Raw genomic sequence first — 22,287 nt, forward strand, 5'->3', positions numbered from 1 at the left:
TATTTGGAATTCCTTTTTCTACAACAACTGCAGCATCAAGAATAAACAGTACCATAACATTCTCACTTAAATAAACAGAACAGGAACTGTTTTGTTGGAAATTTCAACAATAAACATAATATTACATTTTAGGCGTTCATTCACTCACCTTGAAATCTTCACATTTGTCAAGGTCACATTCATTTTCTCTAGGACAGCTGGTATCCCTGACGGTGCCCTTTGACCCAGTTTCTCAAAGTTATTTTTAACTTGCAAATGACCTAAATCAACAATCAGCACATCGTAACACTTGGAATTCTGGGGCATGAGAATCAATGGAGCATGCATTTCCACTTGGAGAGACAATCGGGAAGCTGTTTCTTGCAGATTCTGCACAGCATCCTGGGTAATTTCAGCCATTGCTGTACTGGCTTCCTTCAGCTTGGCCTGGGCTTCTTGGAAGTTGTCGGCAAATGCCTGGAAATAAATAAAACATGATTTCTATCTTTCCATTTATGCATAACATAAATCAGAAGCACACAGTTATTGTCTGTTGTTTTCCACATAACTTGACAAATATTCTAAACATTGGAATGATAAGCTTAGAATATCATATAAGCATTAAAAGTCGTATGGAAATGTCTATATATCAAAATCTATATAGATATTTCCATAAGACTTTTAATGCTTATAAGGCATTCAAAATGTTAACATTTTACAATGCATGTGCATGTATCATGTATTCAAAAAGACTGACATTACTTTTAATTTCCTTTTAAAATCTTTGCTGTTTATTCTTAAAATCATAACATTTAACTTACCAGTAGATCAGCCACAAACTTGTTGAGGAAGGTGACCTTGATCTTTCCAATCATGACCTTGACCTTCATATCCACGTTGTTCATATCATCATATCTCTCACCCTCTGTGTTGTTGTTGAATATTGCCAGGTTCAATGTCAACATTTCAGTTCCCTCTATCTCTAAGATCTGAAATCATAGAAATAAAATGGATACTGTATGTTTTTAATCATATTTCAAACCTACAATATTCAAACTGGAACATGTAGTAAATATTGTATGAAACAGCCGATATTTGGAATAATAAAAATTGAAATAATAACAATTTAGAACTGTGTATTTGGAAAGGTTTACCAATATCATTGGTGCTTCAACAAAACTCTTTAAGACAGATGATAGCCTAGCCAAACATTGAAAATGAGCTAGGCACTGATAGCTTAACTTAAAATAGTGAAAATTCTTTATAAATCAAAAGCACTGATAATGAAGGTGTTTGACAGTAATGCCCTTCAGGACAGCTAACACCTGAGTCAGACACAGGATTAAATTGGGGCCTCTCATTCTACACAGAATGGCATTACTTAACAAAGTAAGAAGTCTATCTAATGGTCTCCGTACTGGGATGTTGTCAAGAAATGCCCTACAGGACAGCTGGTACTTGGGTCTAACCTCTATAGGGCAAGGATGAAAATGAGGCTTCACATTAACCAGAGTATGGACTAACTTAACACATACATTAGGGTAGAAAGTCTCCGGACTCGGATCCTGTACAGAAATGCCTTTCAGGACAGCTGATACTTGGGTTTGACGCTCTTGTAGAGTCACTTCAGCCTCGATACCTTAAAAGTAGTACACATGTCATTGCTTAGAAGGACAAATTCATGCTACCAAAAACTATTTTAGAGATTCCATTGACAAATCATAAATAAAGAACTGTAATATCAATATAGACAATTTGCAATGACAAAAAAGAAAATTCAGAACTTTGAACAAACCTATTCCGAAATAATTTATTACCACAGTGAAGACATTTCATGATGATCATCAACCACATTAAACATGAGTAGATCAGAGTATTGACCATGTAAATATGTGTACCAAGTTTCATTTGAAATTCTTGAGGCCAAGGTTAAATTGTTTGCACCATGACGACGCTGACACTGAGGCTTTGACAATTCCTCAATCCCTTTCTTCGATCAAACAAGCTTTAAACTACAAGATATCTTATCCAGACATGTTTTATAATATCTTGACCCCTGACACCATTAGTCATCTCGCTATTAGAAAAAATGTCCATGGACTTTCCACGTATGTATTTCTTTAGACCTTGCGGTCAAGGATAACCCGTGAAAGTGCAAGCTCATATTTCCAACGGGTTCCTATGTTTTTGCTGAAGGGACAGCAAATGGAAGAGACAGTGGTGGGATACAAGGAAGTTCGGGTGCAATACCCTAGCTCTTTTTCGAAGAGACCCCTTGGTTCTTTTACATGCTCGGTGTAAAGCACCGATACCCGGGGTACAATTTTCCTGGGTTAAACCAGTACTGAGTACACCACATTTCCAAGCACTACCCTTTAAATGCCGAGCGCCTGGCAAGGGAGCTACTTGTACCAACTTTTAATGTGTTTGGTATGACACTGCCAGGGATCCAACCCACGACCTCCCGCTTTGTAGGCCGACGCCTTAACCACTAGGCCAGGGAGACGGTAAAATATTCAAAAAAATACTTTATAACAAGCTCCTGGAAGCAAAAACTACTAAATGCATGTATTTCTATATAAATCCCATACCTTTGACTCTAATATCTGTGATCATTTTTTTCTGGGAGCAGATCGCCACAGAGAACATTTTCAGTCCGGCCTTCAGTTTCATGTCTATCAGGTCAGGATCCTTCTTGAACACATGCTCTGGAATGGTAGAATGGAGATAACATCTTGAAATATAATTAATATATCCAATATTTAGCACAATAACTCACATTGATTATTCCCAACATAAAGGGGCAAAACTCAATTAATTTGTCTGTGCTACAAAAGAAACATGTCATTCTATTGCTGGTTAATATCTTTCCAAATTCATGTGAAGCCTTATTATGAACTTTGCTGATCATAAATACCAGCCAATTTTATTGCACTTCTTTAAAAAATTAATGTAATATACAACCAAAGGAATAGTCAACAATCTTCTTTATATAAAAACATCCATTTCTGTACTAACACTATTTTGGCTACAAATATTTAAAGAAACTAACATCTTCGTTGAAACTAGGCATGTACTCAACAATCATCCAAAACAGGTATTTTTCCAATTTTCTTGTATTTAAGTTGTGGACAAGAGCAGTCAAAGGCTGCTATAACCCTCACTGAATGAAGTTCATTACCTCCTTCGCATTTTGACAGAAGATAGGAATTGAACAAAGGGCAATAACTCAAGAAATATCAGTCTGAGCAATGGTTCTTTCTTCACCTTATGATTTAGCTAAATATCAAATTTGAGGTCAAAACCTCAATGACTTTTGGAGTGAAAAATGCTTTGATTGCACACTTGCTTACCCATTTCTATATCGTTTTCTTGCTATTGGTTGCTATTGTGCATTTTACCGGTTGCCAAAGCAATTACTGCAACTAGTAGCGATCATTTGGTTGGGTTCTTCAGTTAATTCATTGGGTAATGCAACCATGTGCTTAAATTGATGTATAAAATCATATTATTGGTCAAATGATCCTTTGACTGACAATTGGCAACTGGTCAATTAGATTAATTATCAAGTAATGGTAAAAGAGGGCCGATTAATAATCAATCAATGGTCAAAAAGGGCTGTTCAACTATTTTTGATGACATTTCACTAGGCCACCTACTCTTTTTCACCAGTTCCTTGGACTTCTCTGTTTCATCTGCAGTCGCCTTCACTTGAGGTGTCTTGCTTTCCAATTGCTTCACTTCAGGGGTCTAAAAGATTGAACACTACCATATATGCCATGTTTCTGAAGACCTACCCAGGCAATTTATTTAAAAAAAACAAAAACAGGTGAATTTGACAATAGCCCAGAGAATTTTGAATGCATCTTAAAATGTTTCCATAAGGCTGACATGCCATACTTCTCAAGACCTTCCCAGGGGATTCTGGTCAGTAAACCAGGGGAATTCTCATATATCGTCATTAATTCCTCTTCCTAAGGGCATGCTTTTTTGCATGTTCTACTTTTATTTAAACTAGCATTACAATTCTACTTAAAAGTACTGTATGGAAAACAGATAAGAAAAAGTGTTGCACAGACCAGACTTAGCCTACATTTCCCCTCCGAGACACCCATTTTATTTTAATTCCAGGGGATGAATATCCTCACAAGCAGATATGGCACGTTACTACTACATTAAAATAACATATGTACAATGTATACTAAAATTGTGTGAATATGTAACAATTTTTTTATAAAAGGCCTGGTTTTTGCATGATTCATGATTTCCACCAGCACTTTGGCAGTAAACATACAAGCCATATTTCTGGAAATAACTCCAGAGGATTTTGTTCAGAAAACAAGGGGGTTTTGTAATAAGCCCAGGGGAGTTTTTATAACGTGTTTTTCAAAACGTGTCAATATCTTATACAGATGAACACCGTTAATCCGAACTTGTATGGACCCCAAAAAATATTTCGGAATAGCGATATTTCGGATTAACAATTTTCAGAAAATGACAGCGTTCGCGAATTATAGGTTACATGAAATAGTCGTGAAGATTGCAATGTCGGTTACACGTTACCAATACGATACATTTGGTTTGAGAGATCTTTCGAGTGAGAAATGCGGCAATCAAATCTGATGAGATAGACATTTACGAATGATACTTAGGTTGTGTTAACCATTAATTACACTACACACTACATCTCCCAAATGAATCGCTCATTTTCTGACATTGATGTTTGTAACATACGCGTGTTCAATGTCATTCTTTAAGAAGCGCTAATTGCTCTATTGTCACCTCAAGCCCATGCCCGAGTGCATTTGAAATATGGTGTGAAAAACTATGACATGATCTAGTTTGAAATAAGAATTGATAAATAGGTGTAAAATACCAAATCGGGACCGTCATTTTACTTCGGAATAGCGATTATTTCGGACTAGCGATTTCTGATTAAATATTAAAAATTCAGTTAAACAAAGAAGAAGTAAAATCGGGAGCGAAAAATAATTTTGAAATAGCGAATTTTCTGCATGTTCTACTGTATTGAGTATATAAATATGTATGTAAGAATAATATTTTTATTGCCAGGGATATTCACCTCCTGCCAGAAGACTGGGGAATAGATAGAAATTCCAGGGGATTTTTTCCCCCTGTCGAAACTATGGCATGTTTGAATACATTATTTTTTATCCTTGGACAAGGACTTAATCATTAACTGTACAGTACCTGTAGGGACTGTGCAAACACAAGGAGATCCAGTATTGCCTCTTGGTGCAGGAGAAGCTCAAGAGATGCAAAGTCCACATTGACCGTCTGTTCTGTCTTTTTGTATGTGGTAGCAAAGTCTGGGGCATCAGTGTTTGCCTGGTAATAATAGAACAAGTCGATATAAAATTCATGGCTTCAATGTTATAAACTGTGAACTTGCAGAGAATCAGTTCATTAAGTATTCAAATAAAAAAGAGCCTCTGCATCAATTAAATCCAAAAGGTAAACTATTTGACAAAAAGGCTGTATGCGGTTGTAAAGTATAGTGTACCAATACTGGCTTAAAAATAATCAAGCAAATTCGTAGAATTTCATGCTAAATAAACTGTTTCTTTGTAAAGTGTAAGTTCTTGGGCGGCAAAGAAAACAAAGATAATCCTTACGATTTTTTGTAAAAAATAAAGCCTACCTTGAGGTAGTTGACATTCAGTAGGTGTGAAGGGCCGTGTACACTCTGTGGTGTGTTCACAATGTTGATGGCTGGCCCTCCCTCTGTCACTGTGAAAGATGGGACATTTAATTGAGATAAGAAATATTATATCTGCAAACTTTGAAAAATATAAATGCATTACGAAAAAGGAAGATTAAATATATGTAAACTAAATAAATAATAAAATATATTTAAATAACTTCATTTAATTAATTTCTAGTAGCGAGAATTATAACTTTTCCAATAGATGGTTCTTCTCATTGCCAAAGAAAATGAGGGCACATGTAAGTAGCAACAATAAACTGCATTATAATGAACTATTTATTGATAATTTTTAATGTTACATGGTTGTATACAGTGAGCTCAGAAGAGTTTATTTTAAGCATCACACAAGCCATTAGAACAATTCCCTAAACAGTAATTTTAGTATTTATTGCAAGCAAAATGATACGCTTTGATATACATATAATACACAAAAATAAAAATAAACATGCATGTTACATAAACTCTTAAGAATTAAAATGAACAGTTTCTTTTGTGAAAACAGTATGTGTACAAAGGAACAAGAAGTTTGCTCATCAAAGCCAATCATAAACGAGAACATAAAAAGCAGAAACCAATGCTCGCTTTTTTATATGAGCTGATCAAGGGACATTACTCCACAAGTATTTCAGCTAGAGTTACGGGGAAGAACTCTACAAGTTTTTATGGTAGAGTTATTGAACAAAATTCCGTTAGCTAGAGTTATGCGACATTACTTGTATTTAAGTATTTAAGCCAGAGTTATGGGACAAGAACAAGATTTATAGGATAACTCCACAAGTATATTAGCTAGAGTTATGGGACAATAACTAGATTTATAGGATAACTCCACAAGTATTTTACCTAGAGTTATGGGACAAGAACTAGATTTATAGGATAACTCCACAAGTAATTTAGCTAGAGTTAGGAACAAGAACTAGATTTATAGGATAACTCCACAAGTATTTTACCCAGAGTTAGGAACAAGAACTAGATTTATAGAATAACTCCACAAGTATTTTAGCTAGAGTTATGGGAAAACACAACCAGTAGTTTACCTAAAAGGACATGACTTAAAAAGTTTTTTAGGTAAGGTGTGGGACATAACTTACACAAGTATTTCAGCGAAAGTTATGGGTCAAGATGTATTATGGGTAGATTTATTGAAAAAACTTCACATTTTTTAGATAGAGTTATTGGACAAAACAAGTATTTTACCTAAAGTTATGGGACATAACAAGTTTTCTAGATAGAGTTATGGGAAATGCAACATGTGTGTACTGTCATGGAGAACATTTGTATTTAAGGGATTCTAGTTGCTATCTTTTTTTCCATTTTTCTAAATAATGAGCATTCAAGTATTTGTACCACAATGATAAAAGCTGCATTGCTGCTGTCTCCAATGAAAATTCCAAGACTATGATAATACTGCTGAAAAACAGACAGGTTTTGAAGTATTTCCCAGCATGTAAGGAGGCACGGCCATTTTCAGTACTTTTTTTAGCTACCGTAAATGACTGGTTATAAGACGATAGGGGGTATTAGACGCAGGGAAAAAAATATGTGCTAAATCGGGGAAAAAAACTTTTAATTTATGTTTTGGGTTAAAAGACGCATAGAAAAAATGTCAAATTGTCTGGCATTTTCGGCCACCATGTTTGTTGACAGTGACAAAAAAATTTTTTTTCGTGAAAATGGCGATGGTTATCTTTAAAACCATACAATGATAACACAAAGCAAAATTGGTTTCATTTTTATTCGTTTCATGTGATATAAAACATAACAGATTATTTAAAATAAACACATTCAATCAGCACATATTGCACAAAGAAACACACAAATTGTCATTCACTAATCCTTAAATCGCTTTCCTCAAATTCCTCGTCATCGTCGTCACTCTCGAAGAAACGCTCCATTTCATCTTCCGTCATGTCTTTGGTCGTCTTGTCCGTGTAGTAACCGCCATTAATTCGTGCTTCTGTTTTCGCCACTTGCGTACGTTGACCTCATTCATCGTGTACTGGCGACCCGCTGCACGATTGCCGTGCTCTTCAGCATAGCTGATAACAGCTAGCTTTTCTCGTGCTGTGTACGATGTACGCACTTTCCCCATGATGGCACTAAAAAGTACCTAGTGTGACAATTTGTTGTTGGATGGCACTATAAAGTACCTTTTATGACAATTTGTAAGATTCTTTCTGACAGTAAGCAAAATACGTCAAGAATGATAAGTTAAGTTTTGCAAAGACCTTACATTGTACGAGTTTGTTCTCAAAATGTCAACACCTACAGAAAAGAATAAAGAACGTGACAAAGTGCGAATAAACAAGACCATTATCGCAACAGTTTGTAGTATTGGTATGTTAACAGGTTAAAGGCAGTCGAGTTTTTCACACCTTATCGTACAACTGACAAAAAATATTTTGACAGTGCCCAACTTTGCTTTCTTATATGCAAGTTTAATTATTGTTCAATTCAATTTATTATTCAAAATTAAATTGAATAACTTTAATCGAAAAACATTTAATCCAAAAATATTTTTGTTAAAATTATAAACGTCTTACGATATACCGTATACCGATCTTTAACTTGCCGTTTTAACCCGTATATAATCGATCAATATGACGCGAGTAACTTCCCTTTCTACATAAATGTAAACAAACTCTCAGCTTAAAAATCGACCTCAGAAAAAAACTTTGAAAAATTGTTACGGGTTATTATACGCAGGCATTTTTTTGCATCGAAATCTGAGGAAAAAAAGGGCGTCTAATACCCAGTCATTTACGGTAATAAAGGCATCCCAACTTTGGTGCATTTAACAGACTTACCAGTGTATAACAGACTTACCAGTGTATAAATTCTCTCCAACCTTCTGCAATTGTTCCACCAAATCTTCTGGAACTGTTAGTAAAAGCATGCAAAAAAAAGGGAAATAAAAATACTTCAAGCGGTGCTCGAAAACAACAACAAAAGAGTACAGAGTAATAAAACTATATAAGCATACTGAAGAAGTTGGACTATTTACAACTTATACTATATAGTTTTCAGGGATTTTGTATGTTATTTTGGGAAAATGACTTATAGAATTAGGAATTGCTGCATCATCTTTTTACATTATTGGGATTTTTGAAAAAATAGCTATGTAAGAACATACTGAAATACTCTTTTTAACCATTTATGTGGGCTTTTATAACTTAAACTACAATCAACAACTACATTTCAAGCAAAGCGATTTTTAAGAATTTCTGATTGGAAATGGGAATATTTATTCAAAATTTTGGAAACCCCCATATTTATTGGCATTGGAAATAAAGCTGAATATCAGCTATAAAAATCTCAGGCAAAAACAACCCCTTGTTTTACATGAACTGTATGAACATACATGAAGCTATGACTAGAACGCACTTGGACATGTATAAAGAAATATGCCAATGTGAATATAGCAAATATGTAAATACTACTGTACACATCTATAGAGATATATTTCTGTATGAACAAAGCTACATGTATGTTCTTCATCCAACATATTTGTATACATTTAAAGCATTATTCCATTTTAAAGCACATTGAAGAGTGTACTGTGAGCTGTAATCAGGAGTATTGACCCAATTATAATACATAACAATAGTTAAAATTTGAAACTCCTCCCACATGGCAAATTAATAACTTGTTAAAGCATATTAGAAAACAACATCAACTATCTATTCTATATAAATAAAATGTAGCAACATAATTTTATAAAGACTGCACTATAATATATATATATGTATTACAACCTTGACCTGTTAATAGTTGGTCTATTTGCATGAGAAAATTTCAGTTGTATAATGTAGGTATGAAAACTGTCTTTTTGTTTTTAACTTGGCAACTATGGCCATCTGTTTTGAAAAGCCAAGGTCAAGCACAAAGACGCATATATGACAGGTCAAAGCATTATGACTATTTCAAGCATACATATGAATCATATTTAAACACTAATATGACCTTTCTATTACAAATAATGTCCATCCACTACCATAGCCTACCTTCTGCCTTAAGGTACTGCAGGTAAACACTTCCCAGATGGGCATCAGCAACCATGTCAAATGTCCTGACCTTCACCCCTGTCCCGATATCGTTGACAACCAGGCGTAACAGGGGACAGTCCATGTCACCTTTTCGTTGGGCTATGTTCAAGCTTATCTGCAAAGAAAAAATAACACTTCTAAAATATTTTTGTTAAAAGGAGCTGATACAATATTCTTTGTCCACTATTCTTTGTCCTTGACCTTTGTTTTAATTTGGTTGACAACCAGACATAACAGGGAGCAGTCCATATCATCCTTAACCTGAGTGATGTTTAAGCTTATCTGCAAAGATAATAGCACATCTTAATAACATCCAACTTTAAACACCAGTGCCAATGTCATTGGCGCCAATTTAATATAGAATTGTTTTTAATTTTTTAAGATATTATTTTGGTTCAGGGAAGTGATTGACCTGGCAGCTGAAGTGCCGATACCACATCAGCGAAGGGTTTTGAGGTCCCCAATGGGGATCAAAGGGTCTGAAGCACCCTGCCTCAGAAACAAAACTGGCTATCAAAATCCCTTTTGAGGGCTCTCCTGACTTCAAATTGAAGCAAACATGGACGTCAAAACTAACAACAAATAAACAACAACCAAAAGCATCTAATTAACTTATTTTAATCATTTTTAATTTGCCCCCTGAAGTGATTAGAACCCTGGAAACCCTGGAAATCTTCGAACAAATCACATCCCTGAGGTCATCCAGCTTGAGGGCTGTCTCAAGGTCATAACACTGACTACCAAAAGCAACAGAGAGCAGTCGCTATGCTGAGATTATCAAAATTATCAGCAGTCCATGTGCAAAGAATATCAGAATAATCCAGCTTAAACAAACTTCAAATCAAGTTTAAAGATGATAAACAAGGTTTAAATTCCTGTTCCAATGACTTTGACAGCCAAACACAACAGAGGTCAATCCATATCATACAATGCTAATTACACTATGTTCAAGATTACATGAATAATACCCTGTTTGATAAAAGGCATCATCACTTTTTGTTATAAATCAAACAGGAGCAACACAACTGGATTCAATTTTCTAAGTTGATCAAGGGATATACAGTCGAACCTCGCTATGTCAACGTCGGATAAGTCGACTTTCTGGTTATGTCGACTTTTTTTTGTGGTTCCGTATTTATTCCTTTTAATTCTATATAAAATAAATCTGTTTGTGTCGATTTTTTTATCTCGACTTTTTCGCTATGTCGACCTCGTTTTTCGGTCCCAGTGGTCGAATTCCACACATTTCCTATGTTCTTTATGTCGAACTGTAGATCGAGACGTAGGTGTGAAAATATTCATGACAGTTTGCGGCATGTCGCAAAATACCGTGCATGTCAATATAACAAACTGTCATAATTGGGGGATACAAAAATCTAATTGGTAAGTGCGAATAATTAAAGTTGTTTGTTTATGTATTTAATTAAAGAGACATTTATTGCTCAAGCTCTTTGGTATTGTTTAAAACATGACCATTTTATTGAAAAGATATCAATCCCGAATGGGAACAGAAGGAATAACTTCAAACTGTCAAATGTTAGTTCCACTGCTCTGGTCGACCAATTCAGAGAAGGACCCGGTATAAAATCTTACAATGTACAAATGTATGCAATTGTGGTTTTATATGTGTTTTGTGTGATCCATAAACTTAAAAGAAATAGATTTGACACAAATAATTCTTCTTTTGTTTCACTTTATTTTTCAATAATAAGTTTGCTGTTTTCACGACGAAAATATTTAACAAGACCGTTCAATTGTGGATGTAAACATCGGACAATCCAACTCAAACGTGTTGGTATTGGTGATATTTTTTGTTATTCGGATGATTGGACTTTTCGTTATCTTGACTTTTTTCACTAGGTCCCGAAAAAGTCCACATAACAAGGTTCGACTGTAATTGAAGAGTTGTAGGCCTTGCATTACAAGGGTAATATTTTGCTGGCATTGAAAGCGTGGAGCCAAGGATATCAATAATATCTTCGTACCTGTTTCAACACGAAGGTGAGCTCAAGGTCTGTACAGTTAACAAACTCCTGTGATTCACTGCGAGCCGGCGGGGATTTCCCCTCGTCACCAGTAGCAACCATGGATTGAGCCTTTTCTGCGAGCCTGCTTTCTGTGATGTCAACTGTAGGTAGCGTACTAGGACCCTGAAGCCAAAAGATGAAATATCTAAATTAGTACTGACATGATGCACAGTCAGTGAGATTACACTTTTGGATTAATAAGCCTGAAATCTCACACATGTGCTTGGCATCAAAATTGTACAACCCTGCTATATAAAATCTTGGAATTTGTGCCAGTCAACAAAGTATTCTGCCAGAGCACAGCTATTTGGCTAGTGCTAATTTCAACCATCAGATGATGTTGAGATTAAGACTATTTAAATAATAATAAATAATCAGAGATAGGGTCTTTTCTGTGATCCTGCTTTCTGTTGAATCAACTGTTGGTAGTGGGCTGTGACCATGTTTATGAAAGATGGGAGTCCTGTTCTGAGTTTTAATTATTGATGATTATGAAAATTGTGACCTGTCTTGTTTTACAATCTAAAACCTCAACCAGTGTTTGTGATGATAATTGCCACTTTCTTTTAATTCTCAGTCACATCCATTTTTTCTGTCCTGTCAACTTTGGATTAAATATTAGTGTTCTGGGAAATATATCACATATAGGTAGACATTTCTCTCATTTCATTGGTGGAATCTGTTATAGAAGGCATAATGTTGTTAACAGAATAAGTAATGTTTTTCTATGGCACTTTGATCTATCTTGATTCTATGTAGGTTCATCTTCAAAACAGTCAAACTCAAGTTAATTGGTATACACTATATATGAACACATACCTCAGCAAATTGGTCCTTGGGTGCTTCAGGTTCTGACTCCGGGAGAGGAATACTGGTAGCAAGGGAGATAACTTCCTGTAGCCTCTTGTCCGATATATTTAGGCTGACCAAGGGTAGCTCCCCTTTTACCTTCATCCTGTAAGTGAGGACATTAAAAATATAACAGTTATTAATACAGCTGTATGCTTACAGCAAGAGAAATTATCTAACTATAAGTAAACATCACTAAACCATTCACTTAGAATAACCCATTATACCAGTCACATACTACACTTACCAACTATACCACCAACATTCTATATCCCACTATACCACCCACATTCTATATCCCACTATACCAGTCACATACTACACTCACCACTATACCACCCACATTCTATATTCCACTATACCACCCACATTCTATATCCCACTATACCACCCACATTCTATATCCCACTATACCAGTCACATACTACACTTACCAACTATATCACCCACATTCTATATCCCACTATACCAGTCACATACTACACTTACCCACTATACCACCCACATTCTATATCCCACTATACCACCCACATTCTATATCCCACTATACCACCCACATTCTATATCCCACTATACCACCCACATTCTACAACCCACTATACCACCCACATTCTATATCCCACTATATCAGTCACATACTACACTCACCACTATACCACCCACATTCTATATCCCACTATACCAGTCACATTCTACAACCCACTATACCACCCACATTCTATATCCCACTATACCAGTCACATACTACACTTACCCACTATACCACCCACATTCTATATCCCACTATACCAGTCACATTCTACAACCCACTATACCACCCACATTCTATATCCCACTATATCAGTCACATACTACACTTACCCACTATACCACCCACATTCTATATCCCACTTTAGTTCCCACATTCTATATCCCACTATATCAGTCACATACTACACTTACTCACTATACCACCCACTTTCTATATCCCACTATACCATCCACATTCTATATCCCACTATATCAGTCACATACTATATCCCACTATATCAGTCACTTTCTATATCCCACTATACCACCCACTTTCTATATCCCACTATACCACCCACTTTCTATATCCCACTATACCATCCACATTCTATATCCCACTATATCAGTCACATACTACACTTACTCACTATACCACCCACTTTCTATATCCCACTATACCACCCACATTCTATATCCCACTATATCAGTCACATACTACACTTACTCACTATACCACCCACTTTCTATATCCCACTATACCATCCACATTCTATATCCCACTATACCACCCACATTCTATATCCCACTATACCAGTCACATACTACACTTACCAACTATATCACCCACATTCTATATCCCACTATACCACCCACATACTACACTTACCCACTATACCACCCACATTCTATATCCCACTTTAGTTCCCACATTCTATATCCCACTATACCAGTCACATTCTACACTTACCCACTTTACCACCCACATTCTATATCCCACTATACCAGTCACATACTAGTTACCCACTATACCAGTCACATACTAGTTACCCACTATACCACCCACATTCTATATCCCACTATACCAGTCACATACTACACTTACCCACTATACCACCCACATTCTATATCCCACTATACCAGTCACATACTACACTTACCCACTATACCACCCACATTCTATATCCCACATAGAACCAAATATAACACCCACATAAAATAAGAAACTCCACCACTCACAAAACTCACTTTAGCACCCACATAGACTAACCCACAATACCCATTCATATAGACTAACCCACAATACCCATTCATATAGACTAACCCACAATACCCATTCACATAGAATAACCCACAATACCCATTCACAATCATAGAATAACCCACAATACCCATTCACATAGACTAACCCACAATACCCATTCACATAGACTAACCCACAATACCAATTCACATAGAATAACCCACAATACCCATTCACATAGAATAACCCACAATACCCATTCACATAAAATAACCCACAATACCCATTCACATAGAATAACCCACAATACCCATTCACATAGACTAACCCACAATACCCATTCACATAGAATAACCCACAATACCCATTCACATAGAATAACCCACAATACCCATTCACATAGACTAACCCACAATACCCATTCACATAGACTAACCCACAATACCAATTCACATAGAATAACCCACAATACCCATTCACATAAAATAACCCACTATATAACGCCTACATACAATTACCCACTACAGCACTTACCTGGCCATCCTTGGGTCCTTGTCAAACATACACTTTTCCAGGAGAATGTTCAGGGAGATGGGACACAGGATGTGGGTGGGGGAGTCTTTCAGTCTCCGGATAGCCTGCCAGTCCTCATCTGTAACATAAATATTGAATTCATTCTTGATTCTTAGGAACTGTGATATTTATTATTCATACACCGAGTGTAGTATGTACCATGTTGGAAAATGTTTTCTTTAATTTTGCTTAACCATGTTATAGCTATTGTGTGGATAAATTAATAAGCTATTCTCTTTTACCCACGCTAGTTAATTATTGAATGCTGCCATTGACAATATGGAACAAAACAGTCACTTCCCTCACTAATTTCATGGTTGAAAGCACAAAAGCCCTCTTGTAAAATTTCATTAACTCTGGTTGTGTGTGCAGTAACAATTCCTTAAACCCCTAGAGTTTCAAATGTTTCATTGACAGTTAGACAAATGACCATGAGCAGCTGTATATTGTGCAGGGTGATATTGAATATTACTCACTAGCATGGACCATGAGCAGCTGTATATTGTGCAGGATGTTATTGAGCATTACTCACTAGCATGGACCATGAGCATTACTCACTAGCATGGACCATGAGCATTACTCACTAGCATGGACCATGAGCATTACTCACTAGCATGGACCATGAGCATTACTCACTAGCATGGACCATGAGCATTACTCAATAGCATGGACCATGAGCATTACTCACTACCATGGACCATGAGCATTACTCACTACCATGGACCATGAGCATTACTCACTACCATGGACCATGAGCATTACTCACTACCATGGACCATGAGCATTACTCACTACCATGGACCATGAGCATTACTCACTACCATGGACCATGAGCATTACTCACTACCATGGACCATGAGCATTACTCACTACCATGGATCATGAGCAGATGTATGGACCATGAGCAACTGTATATTGTCCAGGCTGATGTTGAACATTACTCATTTGCATGGACCATGAGCAGCTGTATATTATCAAGGCTGATATTGAACATTACTCACTACCATGGACCATGAGCAGATGTATGGACCATGAGCAACTGTATATTGTCCAGGCTGATATTGAACATTACTCACTTGCATGGACCATGAGCAACTGTATATTGCCCAGGCTGATATTGAACATTACTCACTTGCATGGAACATGAGCAGCTGTATATAATCAAGGCTGATATTGAACATAACTCACTTGCACGGACCATGATCAGCTGTATATTGTCCAGGCTGATATTGAACACTACTCACTTGCATGGACCATGAGCAGCTGTCTATTGCCGAGGCTGAAATTGAACATAATTCACTTGCATGGACCATGAGCAGCTGTATATTGCCCAGGCTGATATTGAACATTACTCACTTGCATGGACCATGAGCAGCTGTATATTGTCCAGGCTGATATTGAACATTACTCACTTGCATGGACCATGAGCAGCTGTATATTGTCCAGGCTGATATTGATCTTTACTCACTTGCATGGACCATGAGCAGCTGTATATTGTCGAGGCTGATATTGAACATAATTCACTTGCATGGACCATGAGCAGCTGTATATTGCCCAGGCTGATATTGAACATTACTCACTTGCATGGACCATGAGCAGCTGTATATTGTCAAGGCTGATATTGAACTTGTCATAAGCCTTGGTCATCACATCCTCCAGTGACCCCAGTTGACTTTTGCTCTTGATGTCTGATTGGCTCCTCTCTGATCCAATCTTCAGGTGACCGAGATCGAGAATCAGCTTTGACACATCTCTGAAGATAGAATTGAAAACATGTCCAAAAATATGGAAGAAAACACAGTCTACATAATGACAAATTCCTTGACCTCTAAAGGTCACAGGTACCCGTTCCAAGACTGGAAATAACCCTGGCTCTATAATCACAAAAATACTCCAGTCAAATCTCAATCTCAACAAAATTTACCACATAAAAGCTTAGCATGATTCAAAATCTTGCATTTTTTTCTACTTTTTGAAAAAGTATGTTCCCTTAGAATCTGTTGATAAAATTTTGTCAATATTTGGAAGAAAAATAATTCTAGTTTAAAGAAATATACTTGAGAATTGTTCAAAAACCATGAATTGTACTCAAATACATTTTTGGCTGTAGAATATGTTTTCCTTGGAATCTTGACAAAAAGACTTTTGTCCTATTTAATGTGCTTTTAAAAGGTGCAAAACACATGATTTTAAATAACTTTTATGCTATATGGTTAAATGCCCAAATGAATGCCTTACTACCAGGGTTAAAACACAATCAAGAGATTGTCTTTGCAGACATTACACATTTAGTATGAATTGAGATGATATGGGGCCACAATTAATCAATAGTTTGTTTGCTATTTCTCTATCCACATATCTGGGTGTGGGTAGGGTGGGTTTAACCCCCTTAATTGCGTAATTAAAAAATGACCACCAGTGGAGCTATAAAACTTTCAGTTTGTGAGTATTTTTTAATTTTGGTCTGGAACGGCAAAAAAAAATTAATAAATTCTGGCCTTATCAGGTTTCTTAACCATCTGTTTATGTTCAATCTGTGAATTTTGCATTCTTGTTTGCAGTCCTGTATGAAATTGCTTTGGCAGCTGTGAGTCTTTATTATAAAGTGAAAATGCCAAATCTCAGTAGTTCAAAGTATATAGCGTATAAAACATTGTTCAAATCCTTAAAGTTTACAGGCAATCAATATTGGAGAATTGATTGATCTCTGTTTTGGCACAGACACACTAGTCAGTAGTCAAATAAACCCTGCGGATTAGAACACATTGTAAGACTTCCACCTGGATATATTCAAAATTGTAAATATTTTATATACCTCTACTATGCGTTTTAAGGTTATTTTTTGCTTGAAAACAATAATCATAAATAATGTGGCTGTCACAAAAAAATGTCATGAGAATACATGACATAAAACTAGTGTTATAATAATTACTGCTGACCAGGCAAGTGAAGGGAGTGTTGTTTAGTGAACATAAAAGAACAGGACAATTTAAGGATTTTAGCACTCCTGGTCATTCAAACAAAGAAAATGCATTGCAGTAATTTTGGTGCAAAATCAAAAAGCCTAATTTAGAAAATATTTATGACAATTATTTGCACAAAAATGTATGCTTTATTTTGATATCATCACAGTTGACATCATATGATGTCATTTCCTGTTTATAACATCATTTCTGATATACTTTTAGCTAGACCATGTTGGCCAAATTGGGCTATTATAATCAATTTGATTTATGAAAGACATTCATTGCTGCATTATAATATAATACAGTATTTATGACCACAAATGCTGTATTTATGACCACAAATGCTGTGTTTATGACCACAAATGCTGTATTTATGACCACAAATGCTGTATTTATTACCAGGAATGCTGTATTTATGACCACAAATGCTGTATTTATGACCACAAATGCTGTATTTATGACCAGGAATGCTGTATTTATGACCACAAATCATGTGTTTATAACCACAAATGCTGTTTTAATAACCAAAAATGCTGTATTTATGACCAGGAATGCTGTATTTATGACCACAAATCATGTGTTTATAACCACAAATGCTGTTTTAATAACCAAAAATGCTGTATTTATGAGCACAAATTCTGTATTTATGATCACAAATGCTGTGTTTATGACCACAAATGCTGTGTTCATGCCCACAAATGCTGTTTTAATAACCACAAATGCTGTGTTTATGACCATAAATGCTGTATTTATGACCATAAATGCTGTATATATGACCAGAAATGCTGTGTTTATGTCCACAATTGCTGTTTTAATAACCATAAATGCTGTGTTTATGACCATAAATGCTGTATTTATAACCAGGAATGCTGTTTTTATAACAACAAATGCTGTTTTTATGACCACAAATGCTGTATTTATGATCATAAATGCTGTGTTTATGATCACAAATGCTGTGTTTATGATCACAAATGCTGTTTTAATAACCACAAATGTTTTTATAACCACAAATGCTGTATTTACAACAGCAAATGCTATTTTATATTTAAGAAGGGTGCATTTATGAAAATGGACGCTGTATTAATGAATGATGTTTTTAAGACCACAAACACAATTGTCTTAAATCTAATAAAGTTTTGTGATACAGGGACTTGAAATGGACGCCATTGAGAAAACCATCGTTGGGACTTGGAGCTATGTTGAACAAGATGATATGGAGCCATTCCTAAATGCAATAGGTAACACATTCAGGGGCGGCATTTATAATGCTTCTTTATAATTTTACCCTCTACTTTTCATCACATGTTTTTATATGTATTTATAATGTGGGCCTCTGCAATGTTTCACGAAATTCAACATTTTTTCCCTAAGATGCTTTATGCTTTACGGCCCCAGTTGCGTATCAAAAGCATGAATGTGTGACAAATATGTGTTACATATCCGCTTGTCCCTCTTTCTCCCAAGAGCTTCTACATCTCGACAAAAGGTCTTTAATACACAACTTTTGGAATTGTTCTTTCATACTTTCTTATGATATAAATACTATAAATAATGAAATAATCACTAAATCTCCGCATTGCAGAGGCTCCTGATTTCGACAAGAATGCTATGATGAGCAGTCGTCCCAGACTCACTTTTGCAGTGGAAGGGGACAAAATTGTGTTCACAAACACCCCGAATCCCACAACAGACCCGTCATCCGTCATCTCATACAAGTGCGGCCTTGGGGAAGAGATCACTATTGGAATTACTCAGAATGTCAAGGTCAGGTCAGGATTAAGGGTTAAAAATCCACAGCATGAGTAATGTATTTTTTTGCTCTAATTACAAAACATGCACCAGTCATAGAAATGAGATTTTTAAATGAAAAAGCCCAGATTCTTATACTATACTGAAAGTTTTCTGCCCAGCTTAATAATCATAATGTCCAAATCAGATGATTCTCTCAAGAGCTCATTTGAGGAGGATTCTTGGAACATTGTTTACAATTGGTTAAAAAATGTTGCTCTTGTCCAATCAGAGGATGGCAATGATATATGTCATAATGGCAACTGGGTAAATATCAAAACTTCAGATGTGCACTTTTTTAGTAAAACTAACTTAACTTAAACCAAAGGAAATCTTTGGAAGAAAAGCTCCCTTTTTAATTAGAGTTGACATCTTTAAGCCTATAAAAATCCTCAAAACATATGTAGCTGAGATCTCTTTATTTTTCAGATGCGTTTTGAGTGGAAAGATGGAAAGCTTGTTCAGCATATGCATCCGACCACGATGAAGAAGGGTACAATTGAATACTCCCTCAATGACAAAAGCCAACTATTGAAGGTGAAATAGAAAATAATATACTTTTCATTTTATTCATAAATACATGTGAATAATTAATGGATAGATGGATCTTATATGTATCACTGTTTTTTCTATTCGCAGGTGTACTTCTACATTCCCTAGCTCAATCCTGCATAATAAATAATACTTAACGGTGTTGACAGTGTGTGTACTGAATAATTCTGAAATACCACCCATAAGTCCAAAGTTCTCCCATAAACTTCTTTGCAAACTGTGAATCAAAAGAGAGGGTTACAATAAGGTAAGATTATCGGGGTCAATGGCAGAGTGGTTAACATGTTATATTTTTGGATCAGCGGGTCCGTCATTTTTATACCAGATTTTGTTCCCCATTTGGAACTACGTCCTTTGTAGTAGTGATTATCAATGATTACTGTAAAGGATTTTTTCAGTATTTTTCTCCATATATTTCAGGTATACAAGTACAGCCCAGAAAATGGTGGCAGTGATGTGACAGCTACTATCAAGTTTGAAAAGGCCAAATGAACAGACATTCAACCATACAATGTGTTTGTGTTCAATGTAACAGGTCATTATAACTCACAGGTGGATATGAGAATGACTTTATTGCTTGAACTATTGTAACATCAAACTACTGTTTGCAAATGAACTCAGCACTTTAAGGTTTAGAAGCATAGAATGCACGAGGCTTTTGTTCTGCCAAAACACACTTGACTTTTTAATCCTTTATAGTTCAATATAAATTTTGTTTTTCTTTTAAATTTTTTTTGTTGAAGACAGAGAATACCGGATATCTCCTAGTAACTTTGTTGGTCAATAGCATACATAAATCAACTGTTCCATCTTTAGTTACATACCGTCCCTTGGTCCATATTCCACCATGCGGTACTATCACATATGAAGACTGAAGATCCACAGATATCTCCGTGTACTTTTGCTGGTCAATGGCATGCTGCATTCCTGTGGCAGTCTGTTCCTTGATGTCTTCATACTTTGACATGGCTGCCTGCGACAGCCTGTAAATATTGTTTTTTCATATTTTAACAAGAGCACCGCAGAGTGATTGTCATCATATGGACCAAGTTTCATTTGAATATCTTGGACGATTTTTGAGGTATGGCTTTAACTCATGGTTAACAATTGTGAAGGATGACAATGCCAACACACCAAGGCTACACCAATACATAAACCATCTAAAAACTGAATAACGGTGGTAATGCTAAAGGTTCTATACATATGAATTAAATAAAAACCTTCAATATATGATTGGTAAATGAAAGAATGATGAAAATTAACCAATCCTTTTATGAGCCCCGAGCCAACACTATAAAATACGACTTGCTGCCAAAATGCTAAATGTCTGCAGTTACATATATGTCATCTATAAATCAGCTTAGTGATATGGAATACAACATTTTAAACGTTAATGTGCAGTATGATTACCAACTCCTTGTTCCTAACAGAACTTACTGTTTGAGTTGAATATCTTTAGGAGGTTTGAAGAATCCTGCCAACTGGTTCACTGTCACCTGGAGAGGAGAGAAACACATGTATATTAGTCAGGTGAACAACCATGCCTTTCATAGCATTAACTTCAATCAACTTTAACTGAGCTAGGTTTCTGACACAATGTATTACTATGTTATCCCTTGTGAGGCAATGAACCATACTTGTTGGCAGTGACAACTAACTGATAGGTATGTTTCAGACTCAATGTATTGTTATGTAATCCATATTGAGGGATTGAACCATACCAGGGCTTTAAACCCTAACTGTTATGACACTGAACCTACCTCATATAAATATTTATCACTAATAAACCAATGAAGTGTTTTACAAGTCACATGATAACCCTTGACAAACACAAGGACAATGACTTGCATTCAATAAATACTGTTTTGTTAAACAAAGAAGGTAATTGAGGGCGTTTGTTAAACAAAGAAGGTAATTGAGGGCGTTTGTTAAACAAAGAAGGTAATTGAGGGCGTTTGTTAAACAAAGAAGGTAATTGAGGGCGTTTGTTAAACAAAGAAGGTAATTGAGGGCGTTTGTTAAACAAAGAAGG

General features: G+C 35.8%; 2 protein-coding genes across 2 annotated transcripts in view; one reads left to right on the forward strand and one right to left on the reverse strand.

Moving 5' to 3' along the window:
* LOC128221076 (intermembrane lipid transfer protein VPS13A-like) overlaps positions 1 to 22,287 on the reverse strand; it is a 115,777-nt gene that overhangs the window by 59,647 nt on the left and 33,843 nt on the right. Inside the window, exons 19-33 of the mRNA XM_052929518.1 lie at positions 21,693 to 21,751; positions 21,080 to 21,238; positions 16,530 to 16,702; positions 14,911 to 15,028; positions 12,597 to 12,732; positions 11,736 to 11,900; positions 9,709 to 9,865; positions 8,531 to 8,584; positions 5,642 to 5,730; positions 5,191 to 5,328; positions 3,639 to 3,729; positions 2,571 to 2,687; positions 1,515 to 1,618; positions 801 to 968; positions 149 to 456 (exon numbers count right to left, since the gene is read on the reverse strand). Coding sequence (XP_052785478.1) covers positions 149 to 456; positions 801 to 968; positions 1,515 to 1,618; positions 2,571 to 2,687; positions 3,639 to 3,729; positions 5,191 to 5,328; positions 5,642 to 5,730; positions 8,531 to 8,584; positions 9,709 to 9,865; positions 11,736 to 11,900; positions 12,597 to 12,732; positions 14,911 to 15,028; positions 16,530 to 16,702; positions 21,080 to 21,238; positions 21,693 to 21,751 — 2,036 coding nt within the window. The remainder of the gene's footprint in view (positions 1 to 148; positions 457 to 800; positions 969 to 1,514; positions 1,619 to 2,570; positions 2,688 to 3,638; positions 3,730 to 5,190; positions 5,329 to 5,641; positions 5,731 to 8,530; positions 8,585 to 9,708; positions 9,866 to 11,735; positions 11,901 to 12,596; positions 12,733 to 14,910; positions 15,029 to 16,529; positions 16,703 to 21,079; positions 21,239 to 21,692; positions 21,752 to 22,287) is intronic.
* On the forward strand, positions 17,686 to 20,983 carry LOC128221075 (uncharacterized). Its single transcript, XM_052929517.1, has 5 exons — positions 17,686 to 17,747; positions 19,063 to 19,153; positions 19,498 to 19,679; positions 20,133 to 20,240; positions 20,676 to 20,983. The coding sequence occupies exons 2-5, from the start codon at positions 19,072 to 19,074 to the stop codon at positions 20,745 to 20,747; spliced, it is 444 nt and encodes a 147-aa protein (XP_052785477.1). The 5' UTR covers positions 17,686 to 17,747; positions 19,063 to 19,071; the 3' UTR covers positions 20,748 to 20,983.

The sequence above is a fragment of the Mya arenaria genome, chromosome 16, assembly GCF_026914265.1.
Source record: "Mya arenaria isolate MELC-2E11 chromosome 16, ASM2691426v1".
NCBI classification, from domain to species: Eukaryota; Metazoa; Mollusca; class Bivalvia; order Myida; family Myidae; genus Mya; species Mya arenaria.

Coding starts and splice junctions, on each gene's coding strand:
- LOC128221075 (XM_052929517.1), top strand. CDS start 19,072: ATGGACGCCATTGAGAAAACCATCGTTGGGACTTGGAGCTATGTTGAA. Junction 19,680..20,132: donor GAATTACTCAGAATGTCAAG/GTCAGGTCAGGA, acceptor TTTATTTTTCAG/ATGCGTTTTGAGTGGAAAGA. Junction 20,241..20,675: donor ACAAAAGCCAACTATTGAAG/GTGAAATAGAAA, acceptor CATATATTTCAG/GTATACAAGTACAGCCCAGA.